General features: G+C 45.1%; 1 protein-coding gene across 1 annotated transcript in view; it reads left to right on the plus strand.

Annotated features, from left to right (window-relative positions):
* The first annotated feature begins 9,324 nt into the window (after window positions 1–9,324).
* Window positions 9,325–14,079, plus strand: part of LOC121285667 (proline dehydrogenase 1, mitochondrial-like) — a 49,585-nt gene continuing 44,830 nt past the window's right edge. Inside the window, exons 1-2 of the mRNA XM_041202325.1 lie at window positions 9,325–9,764; window positions 13,359–13,567. Coding sequence (XP_041058259.1) covers window positions 9,330–9,764; window positions 13,359–13,567 — 644 coding nt within the window. The 5' untranslated portion in view covers window positions 9,325–9,329. The remainder of the gene's footprint in view (window positions 9,765–13,358; window positions 13,568–14,079) is intronic.

The following is a 14,079-nucleotide window of genomic DNA, read 5'->3' on the forward strand; positions in this document are numbered from 1 at the left end:
TCACACATTCATATAAGCTGTGTCAGGATCTGTGGAGTGTCCCCACTGAATGTCATCATCATCTTCCTGGAATGTAGGGACTACGGACCTCCACTGCATCTCCATTACAGGAACCTTATCATAGAGGGTCTGTGCATTGCTATCATAGGAGTCAAACATTCACAGCTGCAACGTAAGGATCTATGAAGTCTCCTCATTGCATGTTGTCATCATCCTCCACAAATCTATCCGCTGTGAAGGCTTCCCGAGTGTGCCTGCCTCATCTGGACAACGCAATGGCCTCATCTCCGTCATTCTCATCGACATCCTCCTCATCAGTGGAGACGTGCACTCCTCCATCTCCTCCTCAGCAACTCCTCTGCCTGTTGCAGTGCCAGGTTGTGAAAGGCGCAGCATTGAGTGGAATGGAGACATCCTCTGTGGACTATATTGCAGGGCTCCAGCAGACCAGTCCAGGCACTGGAACCTCATTTTCAACATTTCGATGGTCTGCTCCGCCAGAGTGTGAGTTGCAGCATGAGCCTCATTCTACCTTCCCTCAGCTGCAGTCTGTGGCTGTCGTACGGGCATCATCAGCCACGTTCTCTGCTGGCCCTTGGCCCCGAGGACCCAGCCCTGCAGCCTCTGTGGGCCCTGGAAGACATCAGGGATCTGAGACCTACTGAGAATGTAGGAGTCATGGACAGTCCCTGGGAATTGTGTGCAGACCTGTAGAATGTGTTTGTGGTGGCCGTACATGAGCTGAACATTCAGTGAGTGGAAGTCCTTGTGCTTGACATAGTTGATCACTTGTTGCCACTGAGATCTGAGTGCCATGTGGGTGTAGTCGATGAAACCCTGCACCTGTGGGAAACCTGAGATCTGTACAAATCCCATTGCTCTTGCATCCTGGCTCTCCTGATCCTGGGCGAAATACACAAAGCTCTGTGCCTTTGCAAAGATGATGTCCTTGACCTCCTGGATGCATTTGTGGATGGAAGCTTGTGATATCCCACAGAGGTCACCTGTGGAGCCCTGAAAGGAGCCACCAGCATAAAAATTGAGCACCGCAGTCACTTTAACAGCCACTGGCAGTGGATGCCCTCCATGTCTCCGTAGTGCCAAATCCTACAGTGAGTGGCAGATGTGCCCGACCAGTTTATATAGGTGAAGGGATGTAAATGGGTTTTTATGAATGAGTGTTTTGCTTAAGTTAAAGTCTGCAATCGACACATAACCTTACCTTATTTAATCTCAGCATGGCTCCTCGGGTCTGCCCATTGTGGATACTGGGTGAGTTAGCCTAGTTGGTGGGAGGGGGACATGGGCTGGCATGAGTTGGCATGAAGTTGGCATAGGCTATTAAAAACCATGGGAGGGTGGTAAATGGAAAGCAGAGATTGTAATGGAGGGTATAAGGGGTTATAGATGGGGAGGGTAGAGAAGCGTTGGGTGGAATGGAGGGTACGGGGGTCATGGGGTGGGTAGAGGGCATGAGGTGGCATTATTTAGCATGGACAGGGCATGGGGTGTGTGTGGGGAGTGAGCTGGTGTGACGGGTGAGAGCTGGAGGGCTGTTTTTGTTTTAATACTTTTTAAAAAATCTTGGACGTAGTGGCAGGGCATCAAAGCAGGCCTTCCACCCAGTCCACCCTCACAACTGGCAACCACTGCACTCATTGCGGCATCTCCCAGACTGACTCCCAGAGAACCCCGTCACCCCAGAATGAAACTCCCAATTTTCAAGGCACTTTCTTCTGGATTGGTTTGCGGAGCTGGGAAATATCCTGACTGAGCAAAATTCAGGCCTCACTGACTATCCACTGGGAGCACAGATGCTTCTGCCCTTGTCCACAAGTGTGAACTCCTTACACATTCTACCCAGTAAAACAAACTGGACCTCCTTTTAATTTTTAACAACCAAATCACCGAGGCTTGCTTTCAGCAGAATGTAGTTCAGGTCACATGACCCCTCCATTCCTCCATTTAACCCTATATTAAAACACAGCCACAAAACATAATAATCTTCTTAAACCTCGCATTTGTAACACCTCCCCCTAAAAGCTGAAAAGTCATCACCATAATGATGAGTTTTCCAAACCACTATCCAAAATATAACAATTTATAATGTTCTGCAAATTTTAACAACTAACTTAGCACAGTACAAGTAATATTCTCCCTTGTGCAGTCACAGTTTGCCAGTAAACAAATCCATCTCAGCAACTGATTGCCCAAGCAATTGAGTTTGGGTAACTTTGCTAAGATTTACTTGCAGACAATCAATGTGATTTTTGAATTCCATTAGATGTAAGGTGTAAATGGAGATGAAATCCTCTGTCACAGCTCCTCTTCTCATGCAGCTTCAATATGTCCCTTTGTTTTTCTTTAGAATCAGCTTGTGAATCACTTGGTCCAGGTTCTCATGCTTGATCTCTATTTTCTTTCAATGTCTATAGGCTCTTTATTGTCTGGGTCGAAAGAAAAGAATCTTAGCCAGCCAAACAGCTGAATCATCCTTCCCCTGTTTAAACTCTAGATAAAGTATTAGTGATCAGATTGCTTTTTCCTATAAAATGTATAATCTTTTGGACAAACGGTTGCAACATTAAACTCTAATGAAGCAGTATGAAATTTTTAGTCTGGAATTTTGCTAAAAACACCAGTAGGTTATGGTCAGTAAAAACTAACATTTCCCCTTGATTATTAATGACATATACCTCAAACTGTTGAAGAGACTCAAAGCTTTTATCTCAATAGTACAGTACGTCCTTTGGTACTTACAAAGTTTCCTAGGGAAATGACAGACTGGTTGTTCGAAACCAGAATCATCATTTGGAATGACACCACTCCTACTCCTACATCACTGCATTAAATGGTATAGGGGAGCAGCCAAAATGGGCTCACTTACCAATATGACCTTTAACCTCTGAAAGGCTATTTGACAGGACCTTGTCCAGTTGTTTTTCACTTTTTCTCCAATGGAGTAGCTACTGTACTGAAGTCTATTCCTCCATTATTCCCTACATTAAAACTCAGTGCCAAAACATAACAGTCAAAACATTAAAACCTCACTTTTGTAACACATGTAGTAATGAGTTCCATCTTCTCTCCACTCTGTTGCTTTCCTAATTAATTCAGATATAGACATCACTGGCAAAGTCAACATTCACTGCTCATTCCTGATTGCCCTTAAGAAGGTGGTAGTGAGCTGTCTTCTTAAATCGCTGCAGTCATGTGGTGAAGGGATTCCCATAGTCCTGTTACGTAGCGAGTTCAGGATTTTGACTTAGCAATGATGAAGAAATGATGACATATTTCTAAGTCAGGATGATGTGTAATTTGGAAGGGTACCTGGAAGTGGTGGTGTTCCCATGCACTTCTACCTTGGCCTTTTAGGCTGTAGAAGTTTCAGATTTGGGAGATGCTGTTAAAGAAGCCTCTGATAGGATTTAAACCTCTTCAGCATTCTCTGTGAGGTATTGATATCCTTCCTAAAGTGCAGTACCCAGAATTGCACACAATATCACTGCTGAGGTCCAATCATGTCCCTTAGCCAATTTCATATGCACAATCCCTCTAATCCCTTGGTTTTAATGCTGCTAACAAGCCTATTATATGATATTTTATTAGGCTTTTAAAAGCCCCTCTTATACATTCAGATAGCACTTAGACTTTCCAAGCCTGAATGCTAGATGCCATTATTATTTTGTTTTGAGTGTCCTTTATTGGCACCAGAGGATTTTCCATCAGGAATCCATCATGTTTGTATGTTCAGAGGAAAAGAGAACCAACAAAGGGATGCTAGACTGAACATGTGCTCTTGTGCATCCTGCTTGCATTCCAACATCTTCAGAGAGAGCCAACCCTGTTGGTGGAGGATGCTCCTACCAGTGATAGAGTGCCAGTAGTTCCCTGGTAACCTCACAATGAGACATAAATGTCGATATATCTTTTATGGCAGAGTAATACTGCACCGGTGCCAAGATGGCTCCAACCATTTCTGCAGGCCCTGGCAGGCCCACTGAGAAATGGTTGCTGTAAGCTGCCTTTTCACGGTCTGTATCAGTGGAGCAGAAGATTCAAAGGTTTGCCATCTGCTGCTAGGACACCAGCAACAATCAGTAGCACATGTGCAGGAATAGTAGGTTAGCTGGGGCCATACCTCCTTAGAAACATGCGACAGTGCTGATCTACCAGTAAGGGATAAACCTCCTCCTAAGGAGCAGGTGCACCACTGAAATAAATTTCAACGGCCTTAGAGTGAAGCCCATGTGCTGGGCCACATTATCGCTGAGTTTAAGGCTCGTGCTTGCACCTGGTGATGCCATACCTGTAACCATAGCCTGCTGCTTCTTGATTCTATGCCCTTTTACCCTAGGCAAAATATTGCTGCAGGATTAAGACTCCATTTAATGCTCTCCAGAAGCTTTTTAAATTTGTGACACTATCCCTTTAATGAGCTCTATCCTTTTAATTTTGATATATGTGTAATTTTCACCTCCAGCCAGTGATGTCACCCTAGAGCCTGTAATTTGAAGTGGAGTTCTGAAATCTTTCAAATTAAATTAGACATGAACATTGCATGTTATTAGCGCTTGGGGTTCTTCTGGTGGTTGTGATATAAATGCAAGTCTTTCTTTCTGATTTGGAGGGGAATTGTGGGGGAGGGGGTTCAGCAGCATTGGATTTAACTGAGAAGCATCAGGAATAAGGGAAATTTAGGGCCAATATAATAAAGTAATGTAAATAATCCAAAGTAGAATAAAGTTAATGTAAGGGGAATAGAGATAAGACATAACAGGGCAACTCAGTTGAGTGGAATGCGTGTCCTGTAAGATGTGCAAAGTCATGGACGCCACCAGTGTCCTAGATGACCACATGTACAGGAAGTGCTGTCAGCTGCTGAAACTTGAGCTCCAGGTTTCAGAGCTTGAGCGGCAGCTGGAGTCACTGTGGCACATCCGCAAGGCTGAGAGCTGTGTGGATAGCACATTCAGAGAGGTGGTCACTTTGAAGCTTAAGGGCCTGGAAACAGAGGGGATGGGTGACCACCAGGCAGTCCAAGGGGAGTAGGCGGGTAGTGCAGGAGTCCCCTGGGGTCCTGCTCACAAATTGGTTTTCCATTTTAGAAGCTGGTGAGGGTGCTGGTTCCTCAGGGGGGTGCAATCAGAGACAAATTTGTGGCACTACGAGTGGCTCGGCTATATAGGAGGGGAAGAAGAAGATAGGAAGAGCAAGAGTGATAGAAGATTCACTGATTAAGGGAACAGACAGGCGTTTCTGCGGCCGTAGACGTGACTTCAGGATGGTATGTTGCCTCCCTAGTGCCAGGGTCAAGGATATCACAGAGCGGCTGGTGGACATTCTTCTGGGGAAGGGTGAACAGCCAGAGGTCGTGGTCCACGTTGGTATCAAAGACTTAGGTAGGAAGGGGGATGTGTTCCTGCAATCAGTTTTAGGGAGCTAGGTGGAAAATTAGCAAGCAGGACCTCAAATGAAGTCTCCAAATTACTCCAAGTGCCATGTGCCAGAGAGTACAGAAATAGGAGGATAAGGCAGATGAGTGCATGGCTGGAAAGATTGTGGAGGAGGGAAGGCTTTAGATTTCTGAGACACTGGGACTGGCTCTGGGGCAGATGGCACCTGTACAAGCCTGATGGGTGCATCTGAATGGAATTGGGACTGAGTTCCTTGCGGGGCATTTTGCTGGTGCTGCTGGGACGGCTTTAAGCTAACTGGGCAGGGGTGTGGGAACCATTGGAAAATATTAGAGCAATACCAGGGAGGGACAGATGGCACTAGTATAGAAAATAGTAAGTTAACAGGTAAAGGGAGAAAGTAACAAAGCCTAAATCATGAATGCATGTATGTAAATGCACGGGGTATAGTAAATAAGATTGGAGAGTTACAGGCGCAGATTGCCATGTGGAAATATGATGTTGTGGCAATAACAGAGACCTGGCTCAAGGAAGGGCAGAACTGGTTGTTAAATATTTCCAGGTACAAGATGCTCAGAAAAGATAGGACAGGAAAGAAAGGAGGGGTGCCAGTATTGTTTAAGGGGAGCATTGCAGTGCTGGAGAAAGAGGATGTCCGAGAGGGTTCATGGACAGAATCAATTTGGCTAGAGCCAAGGAACAAAAAGGGTGCAATTACATTGCTCGGTGTAGCTTATAGATCACCAAATAGTGAGAAGGACATGGAAGAACAAATCTGCAGGGAAATTAGAGAGATGCAGGCATTATAGAGTAGTTATAATGGGGTACTTAAATTACCTGCATGTAGACTGGGACAGTGGTAGTGTAAAGGGTGGAGAGGGTCAAAAGCTCCTTGTTGAGTTCAGGAGAATTTTCTACTGCAACATGTGCCCAATCCATCAAAGATGCACTGTTGAACCTGGTTTTTGGAAGTGAGATGGGCCAAGTAGATCAAGTGTCAATGGGAGAACATTAAGAGACAGTGATCATTTATTGTATGTTTTAGGGTGATAATAGAAAAGGATGATAGGCAATCCAGAGTAGGAATAATTAACTGAACGTGAGCCGACTTTGATGGGGCAAGAATGGAGCTGGGTCAGATAGACTGGAACAAAAGATTGGCAGGAAAAACTGCAGCTGAACAATGGGCTACCTTCAAAAAAGAATTGGTTCAGTCAAGGTTTATTCTATTGAAAGGGAAAGGTAGGACAAACAAATCCAGAGCTCCCTAGATGAAAAAGGAGATAGAAATTAAGAAAAAGAAGAAAAAGTGCACCTATGACAGATGTCAGGTAGAAAATACAATTGAGAACCAAGAGGAATACAGAAAGTTTAGGGGGGAGGTGAAAAAGCATGTTAGAGAAGTGAAGAGGGATTATGAGAAAAGACTGGCAGCCAACATAAAGGGGAATCCCAAAGTCTTCTATAGGCATATAAATAGTCAAAGGTGGTAAAAGGAGGAGTAGAGCTGATTAGGACCTAAAGGGGAATTTACACATGGACAAAGGGGCCATGGATGAGGTATTAAATGAATACTTTGCATCTGTCTTAACCAAGGAGGTAGGTGATGCCCAGCTATGTTGACAGATGAGGAAACTCTGTCACTAGAAGGATTCAAAGTTGATAAGGAGGAAGTGCAGAATAGACTGTCAGTACTTAAAGTTGACAAGGCGTTGGGACCGGATGAGATGCATCCAAGGATATTGAAGGAAGTGAGTAGAAATTGCAGGGGCACTGGCCATAATCTTTCAGTCTTCCCTTGGGGGTGGTGCCAGAGGACTGGAGAATTGCAAACATTATACCCTTGTTCAAAAAAGGTTGTAAGGATAGGCCCAGCAGTTATAGACCAGTCAGTTTAACTTCAGTGGTGGGCAAGATTGTAGAAACAATTACTCAGGATAGAATTAGTATCAACATGGAAAAAGATGGGTTGATAAGGAAGAGCCAACATGGATTTCTAAAGGGAAAATCATGTTTAACTAACTTGCTGGAGTTTTTTGAACAGGTAACAGGAAAAGTCGATGAGGGTAATGCTGTTGATGTGGTGTACATGGACTTTCAAAAGGCATTTGATACAGTGCCACACAACAGACTTGAGAAAGGTTATTGCTCAGAATAAAAGGGACAGTAGAAACATGGATACAAAATTGGCTGAAGAATGGGAAGCAGAGAGTAATGGTCAATGGATATTTTTCAGGCTAGAGGAAGGTTTGTAGTGGAGTTCTCCAGGGGCCAGTATTGGGACCCTTGCTTTTCCTGATATATATTAATGATCTAGATCTTGGTGTGCAGGGACAATTTCAAAGTTTGCAGATGATACGAAGCTTGGGAGTGTTGTGAACTGTGAGGAGTTTGGTGGTGGAACTACAAGAGGACATAGACAAGTTGGTGGAGTGGGCAGATAGGTGGGAGATGATATTCAATGTGGAGAAGTGTGAGGTGATGCATTTTATTAGGAAGAACATGGACAGACAATATAAAATAAGTGGTGAAATTTTGAGGGGGTACAGGAGCAGAAATATTTGGGTGTATATGTGCATAGATATTTGAAGGTGGCAGGACAGGTGGAGAGAGCAGTTAATAAAGCATATAGTATCTTGGACTTTATTTACAGTTCTGGGCACCACACTATAGAAAGGATGTGAACACATTGGAGACAGTGCACAAGAGGTTTACAAGAATTGTTCCAGGGATGAAAAACTTCAGCTGTGAGGGTAGATTAGAGAGTTTGGGATTGTTCTTCTTAAAAAGAAGAAGGCTAAGAGGAGATATGATACAGATGTTCAAAATCTTGAGGGGGCTGGACAGAGTAGATAGGGAAAAACTGTTCCCGCTCATAAAAGGATGAAGAACGAGAGGCCAGGGTTTAAAGTGACATGCAGAAGAAGCAAAAATGAGTGGTTTGGGCCTGGAATGGAACACCTGGAAGTGTGGTGGAGGCAGGTTCAATTGGGGCATTCAAGAGGGCATTAGATAATTATTTTAATAGAAACAATGTGCAAGAGTACGGGGAAAAGGCAGGGCAATGGCACAAAGACATAATGCTCATTTAGAGAGCCAATGCAGATGTGATGGGCTGAATGGCCTCCTTCTGTGCTGTTAAAATTCTGTAATTCGGTGACAGGCCACAGTGAAAGAGAAGATAATTAATACACCAGGAGGATTTAAAATTGATAAAGAGAAGGTATTAGATAGGCTGTTGAACTTAAAGTTGATGAGGCATCAGGACCGGGTGAGATGCATCCAAGGACACTGAGGGAAGTGAGAGTGGAAATTGAGGGGACACTGGCCATAATTTTCCATCCTTTCTTAGACTCAGGGGTGAACCAGCGGACTCGAGAATTGAAGATATTACACCCTTGTTCAAAAAAGGTTGTAAAGATAAGCCTAGTAACTACAGGCCAGTCAGTTTCAGTGGGGTGGGGGGAGACTTCTAGAAACAATAATTCAGGTCAAAGTTAATGGACGGGTTGGTGGAGAGTCTCTCTTCTGTGGTTGCCTCCATTCTCAGGTGACCCCGGTGAGGGAGCACGAAATGCCTGTTGGCACACTTGTGGCATTCTGCGGAATTGGCATCGGCAACAATGTCACAGCTTGGTTTGATAGTTTGACCTCACTTACAATTTGGAGATTATTGTTTGTGTCGCTTGAAATAGGGGTCACTTTTTTGTTAAATTGATTTGTTGACGAAACCTGTGCCACCCTCACTGGCAGAAAAAAAAAGAGCCCTCCACTGCGCCCTCTGTCCCTGCATCCAGGGCTCACTGCCCTGTTAAGATCTCTTGCGGGCTTAACTGGGGACTCTGGCAGTCAACAGACCGCCCCCCATCCCCCTCCCGGGGCGGGGCTTGTAACAGCGAGAGGCTTTTGTGAATGAAAACCTGGCGCCCTGGCACGTGGTTGGTCACTAAATGGAGACAGTGGAGTTTCACCAGTGCCGGAAGCAAGCGGATCGGGCGGGTTGGAGGTAGCAGGCTGTTGTTACCTCGCAGTGCCGGAGGATCGGACCGCTCCGAGCTGCAGCGTTTCTCCCGCCCGATGGCGAGTCGTGTCCTCCGGTTGCGCCGCCCCTTGGCCAGGCTCTGCTCCACCGCCGCCGCCTCGAAGCAGAAGGGCCGCCCGTCCTCCCTGCCTCCCTTGGGGAGCGTCCGGCGCCCGGCTGCTGCCCCCGGCTCCACCGCGCCTGTCATCCCGGACTTCAGCAACTACCATGAAGCGTATCGGAGCAAGAGCAGCGCTGAGCTGATGCGGAGCCTGCTGGTGTTCCGACTCTGTTCATACAGCGTCTTAGTGGATAGGCACAAGGAGGTACATGTGCTTCAATATATGTATGTAAAATTCAGCAAGTGTAATAGTGAATATCTGGAACTCAAAAGACCCAATGTTTACGATCTAGAATACATATTGAAAAAAGCCCGTTCTCAGTATTTCTATATTTGTTGATGCTGATTTTATTTTAATCTGTTTTGCTTTCTCTAAGAAATACTACTCGTTTCCTGGAAGCAGAATTACCTGGAAAAACTCAGCAGGTCTGGCAGCATCGGCGGAGAAGAAAAGAGTTGACGTTTCGAGTCCACGATGCTGCCAGACCTGCTGAGTTTTTCCAGGTAATTCTGTTTTTGTTTTGGATTTCCAGCATCCGCAGTTTTTTTGTTTTTATCTCCTGGAAGCAGCCCCTCCAGGCGGGCTCAGCTCTCTGACTGGTGCAAACTCGGACACACCTACATTCCTTTGCTAGAGTTACGTAACATGCAAACTCTTAGCAATGAATTTCCTTCCTTAACTTTGACCTGAGTTGAGGTTTAAGAGTCAGTTTGAGGAAGTTGAACCTGATTTCTTCGGGAATGAAACGTTGAGGTCACCTAATCAAAGGTTTCAAAATTATGAAGTAATTTGTCAGAATTGATCGCTCTGTTGCGAAAGGTTCAAACATTTTATAATCTGTAAATTAGGAATAAGAACTGAAAGCAGTGACTCAGAATAGTATAGTGCAAATTCCAGTAGAGGAATCAGATTTACCCCACTGAATTAGACTTTGCTTTGTCAGTACCTGCCAATCAGTCTCTGGTAATTATTCTCTGCTGCTTTCAGAGTCAGTTAAATATTTTATCCTACTCACCTAAACACAGTAACACATGCTGAGTTACAGTTTCACTGATAGTAACTCCTAACTGGGCTACAGTTCCACTCACAATGACTCTGGCTGCAGAGGGACAAGACCATAGGCATCAAAATTGCCTGGGGAGATAGGCTTGCGGGCGGTGGCACTGGTCTGGGGGAGGACAGGGAAATGGCCAGCGAAACTGGCTGGGGGGGTTGGTTGCAAGGTCGTGGGCAGCAACAGAGTCTGGGATATGTGAAACTGGGCAAACAGCCTTCTGGTAACTCCAGAACCTTGCTTATTCAGCTCAGCCTAGCTTCCTCACTAAGAAAAATATGGAATGCTTCTTTTGCGTTTCCTCTGTTTGTCTGCAACCAAAATAACATTTACTTAACAAAAACAAAAATACCTGGAAAATCTCAGCAGGTCTGGCAGCAACTGTGGAGAGGAACACAGTTAACGTTTCGAGTCCGAATGACTCTTCAACAGATCTAAGTAAAAATAGGAGAGGTGAAATATAAGCTGGGGTGGGGGGTGGGGGGAACAAGTAGAGCTGGATAGAGGGCCAGTGATAGGTGGAGATAACCAAAAGATGTCACAGACAAAAGGACAAAGAGGTGTTGAAGGTGGTGATATTATCTAAGGAATGTGCTAATTAAGGGTAGAAAGCAGGATGCGTAAGGTACAGCTAGCCCTAGTGGGGGTGGGGTGAAGGAATCGAAAAAGGCTAAAAGATAGAGATAAAACAATGGATGGAAATACATTTAAAAATAATGGAAATAGGTGGGAAAAGAAAAATCTATATAATTTATTGGAAAAAACAAAAAGGATGGGGAAAAATCGGAATCCCCATCCACCACTACTCTCCTCCGTCTGGCTGAACTTGTTCTCACACTGAACGATTTCTCCTTAAACTCCTCTCACTTCCTCCAAATGTGGCTATGGGTACCCGCGTGGGCCCCAGCTGTGCCTGTCTCTTTATATGGTATGTGGAACATACCTTGTTCCAGTCTTACTCCGGTCCCCTTCCACAACTCTTTCTCCGGTACATCGATGATTACTTGGGTGCTGCTTCATGCTCTCGTCTGGACCTGGAAAAATTTTTTAATTTTACTTCCAATTTCCACCCCTCCGTCATTTTCACATGGTACATCTCTGACTCTTCCCTTCCCTTCCTTGACCTCTCTGTCTCAATTTCTGGTGATAGACTGTCCACCAATATCCATTACAAGCCTACCGATTCCCACAGCTACCTTGACTACAACTCCTCACACCCCGCTTCCTGTAAGGACTCCATCCCATTCTCTCAGTTCCTTCGCCTCCGTCGCATCTGTTCTGATGATGCCATTTTCAAAAACAGTTCCTCTGACATGTCCTTCTTCTTCCTTAACTGAGGTTTTCCACCCACGGTGGTTGACAGGGCCCTCAACCGTGTCCGGCCCATCTCCCGCGTATCCGCCCTCACACCATCTTCTCCCTCCCAGAAACATGATAGGGTCCCCCTTGTCCTCACTTATCACCCCACCAGCCTCCACATTCAAAGGATCATCCTCCGTCATTTCCGCAACTGCAGCATGATGCCACCACCAAACTCATCTTCCCTTCACCACCACCCCCGCCCCCCGGCAGCATTCTGTAGGGATTGTTCCCTCTGTGACACCCTGGTCCACTCCTCCATCACCCCCTACACCTCAACCCCCTCCCACGGCACCTTCCCATGCAACCGCAGAAGATGCAACACCTGCCCCTTCACTTCTCCTCTCCTCACCTTCCAAGGGCCCAAACACTCCTTTCAAGTGAAGCAGTATTTCACTTGCACTTCCCTCAATTTAGTCTACTGCATTCGTTGCACCCAATGCAGTTCCCTCTACATTGGAGAGACCAAACGCACACTGGGTGACCGCTTTGCAGAACACCTTCAGTCTGTCCACAAGCATTATCCAGACCTCCCTGTCGCTTGCCATTTCCACACTCCATCCTGCTCTCATGCCCACATGTCCGTCCTTGGCTTGCTACATTGTTCCAGTGAAGCTCAACGTAAACTGGAGGAACAGCACCTCATCTTCCGACTAGGCACTTTACAGCCTTCCGGACTGAATATTGAGTTCAACAATTTCAGATCATGAACTCTCTCCTCCATCCCCACTCCCTTTCCGATTTTTCGCCCTCCTTTTTGTTTTTTCCAATAATTTATATAGATTTTTCTTTTCCCACCTATTTCTATTATTTTTAAATGTATTTCCATCCATTGTTTTATCTCTACCTTTTAGCCTTTTTCGATTCCTTCAACCCACCCCACCCCCACTAGGGCTATCTGTACCTTACTCGTCCTGCTTTCTACCCTTAATTAGCACATTCCTTTAGATAATATCACCACCTTCAACACCTCTTTAACCTTTTACTTGTGACATCTTTTCATTATCTCCACCTATCACTGGCCCTCTCTCCAGCTCTTCTTGTCCCACCCCACCCCCCCACCCTCCCCAAACCAGCTCATATTTCACCTCTCTTCTATTTTTACTTAGTTCTGTTGAGGGGTCATTCGGACTCGAAACGTTAACTGTGTTCCTCTCCACAGATGCTGCTAGACCTGCTGAGTTTTTCCAGGTATTTTTGTTTTTGTTTTGGATTTCCAGCATCCGCAGTTTTTTGCTTTTATATTAACATTTACTTATTTTGATTGGGTTTGAGGTATATGCCCTGTAGGGTGGGAGTGTGCTTTGTATTTGCACATTTCATTTTCCAAACAAATATTCGCTGTCATTTGCTGTTCAGTAAAAGCTACTGGGTTATTCTTTCAGCTCATCAATCTGAGCAGGGCGTTGCTGGGGAAATGGCTCTTCGAGAAGGTCATGAGGATGACATTTTACGGACAGTTTGTGGCTGGAGAGGACCAAGATGACATCAAGCCTCTGATCCGGCATAATCATTCATTTGGAGTGGGCTCTATCCTGGACTACAGCGTGGAAGAAGACCTGACCCAAGAGGAAGCAGAGAACAAGGAAATGGAGTAAGTCGGTTTCAAATTAGATTTGACTAGATGAGGAAGAGACACCAGAACAGGACTATACATTGGGGAAATTCTTTATTTTGACAACTCCATGATTGTTCTCTGCAGACCAGTTAAACTTGTAACCGTGTAGAGCCTGAATTAAAATTCTTTGAACTTTTTCAATGGGGCGATGACCTGTTCTTCAGAGGTGAGGTGATGTGCAGTTTGCCCTTGACTGGACTCGCCCTTCCCGATAGTGACAATATCATATTGAAACCCCGGGAAGAAAAAGTTTTGAAATCTGTTCCTGAAAGTAATTGAGTGACGTTTTTGGATATTCATCATGCCTTACAGCAATACAATTCAATTCCAATTAGTTGCCTTCCACATAGCACCCACTTATTGTCCCAGCAATAAGTAGCTCCTGAAAATTTAACCATCCATACCTGTCCTTAGCACCTTCAATTCTGTGTGATACGGTGGCTGAGATTTTTGCACAATGTTCTATGTGTTGGTTCAGTAATATATAG

Source organism: Carcharodon carcharias, chromosome 13 (assembly GCF_017639515.1).
Source record: "Carcharodon carcharias isolate sCarCar2 chromosome 13, sCarCar2.pri, whole genome shotgun sequence".
Taxonomy (NCBI): Eukaryota; Metazoa; Chordata; class Chondrichthyes; order Lamniformes; family Lamnidae; genus Carcharodon; species Carcharodon carcharias.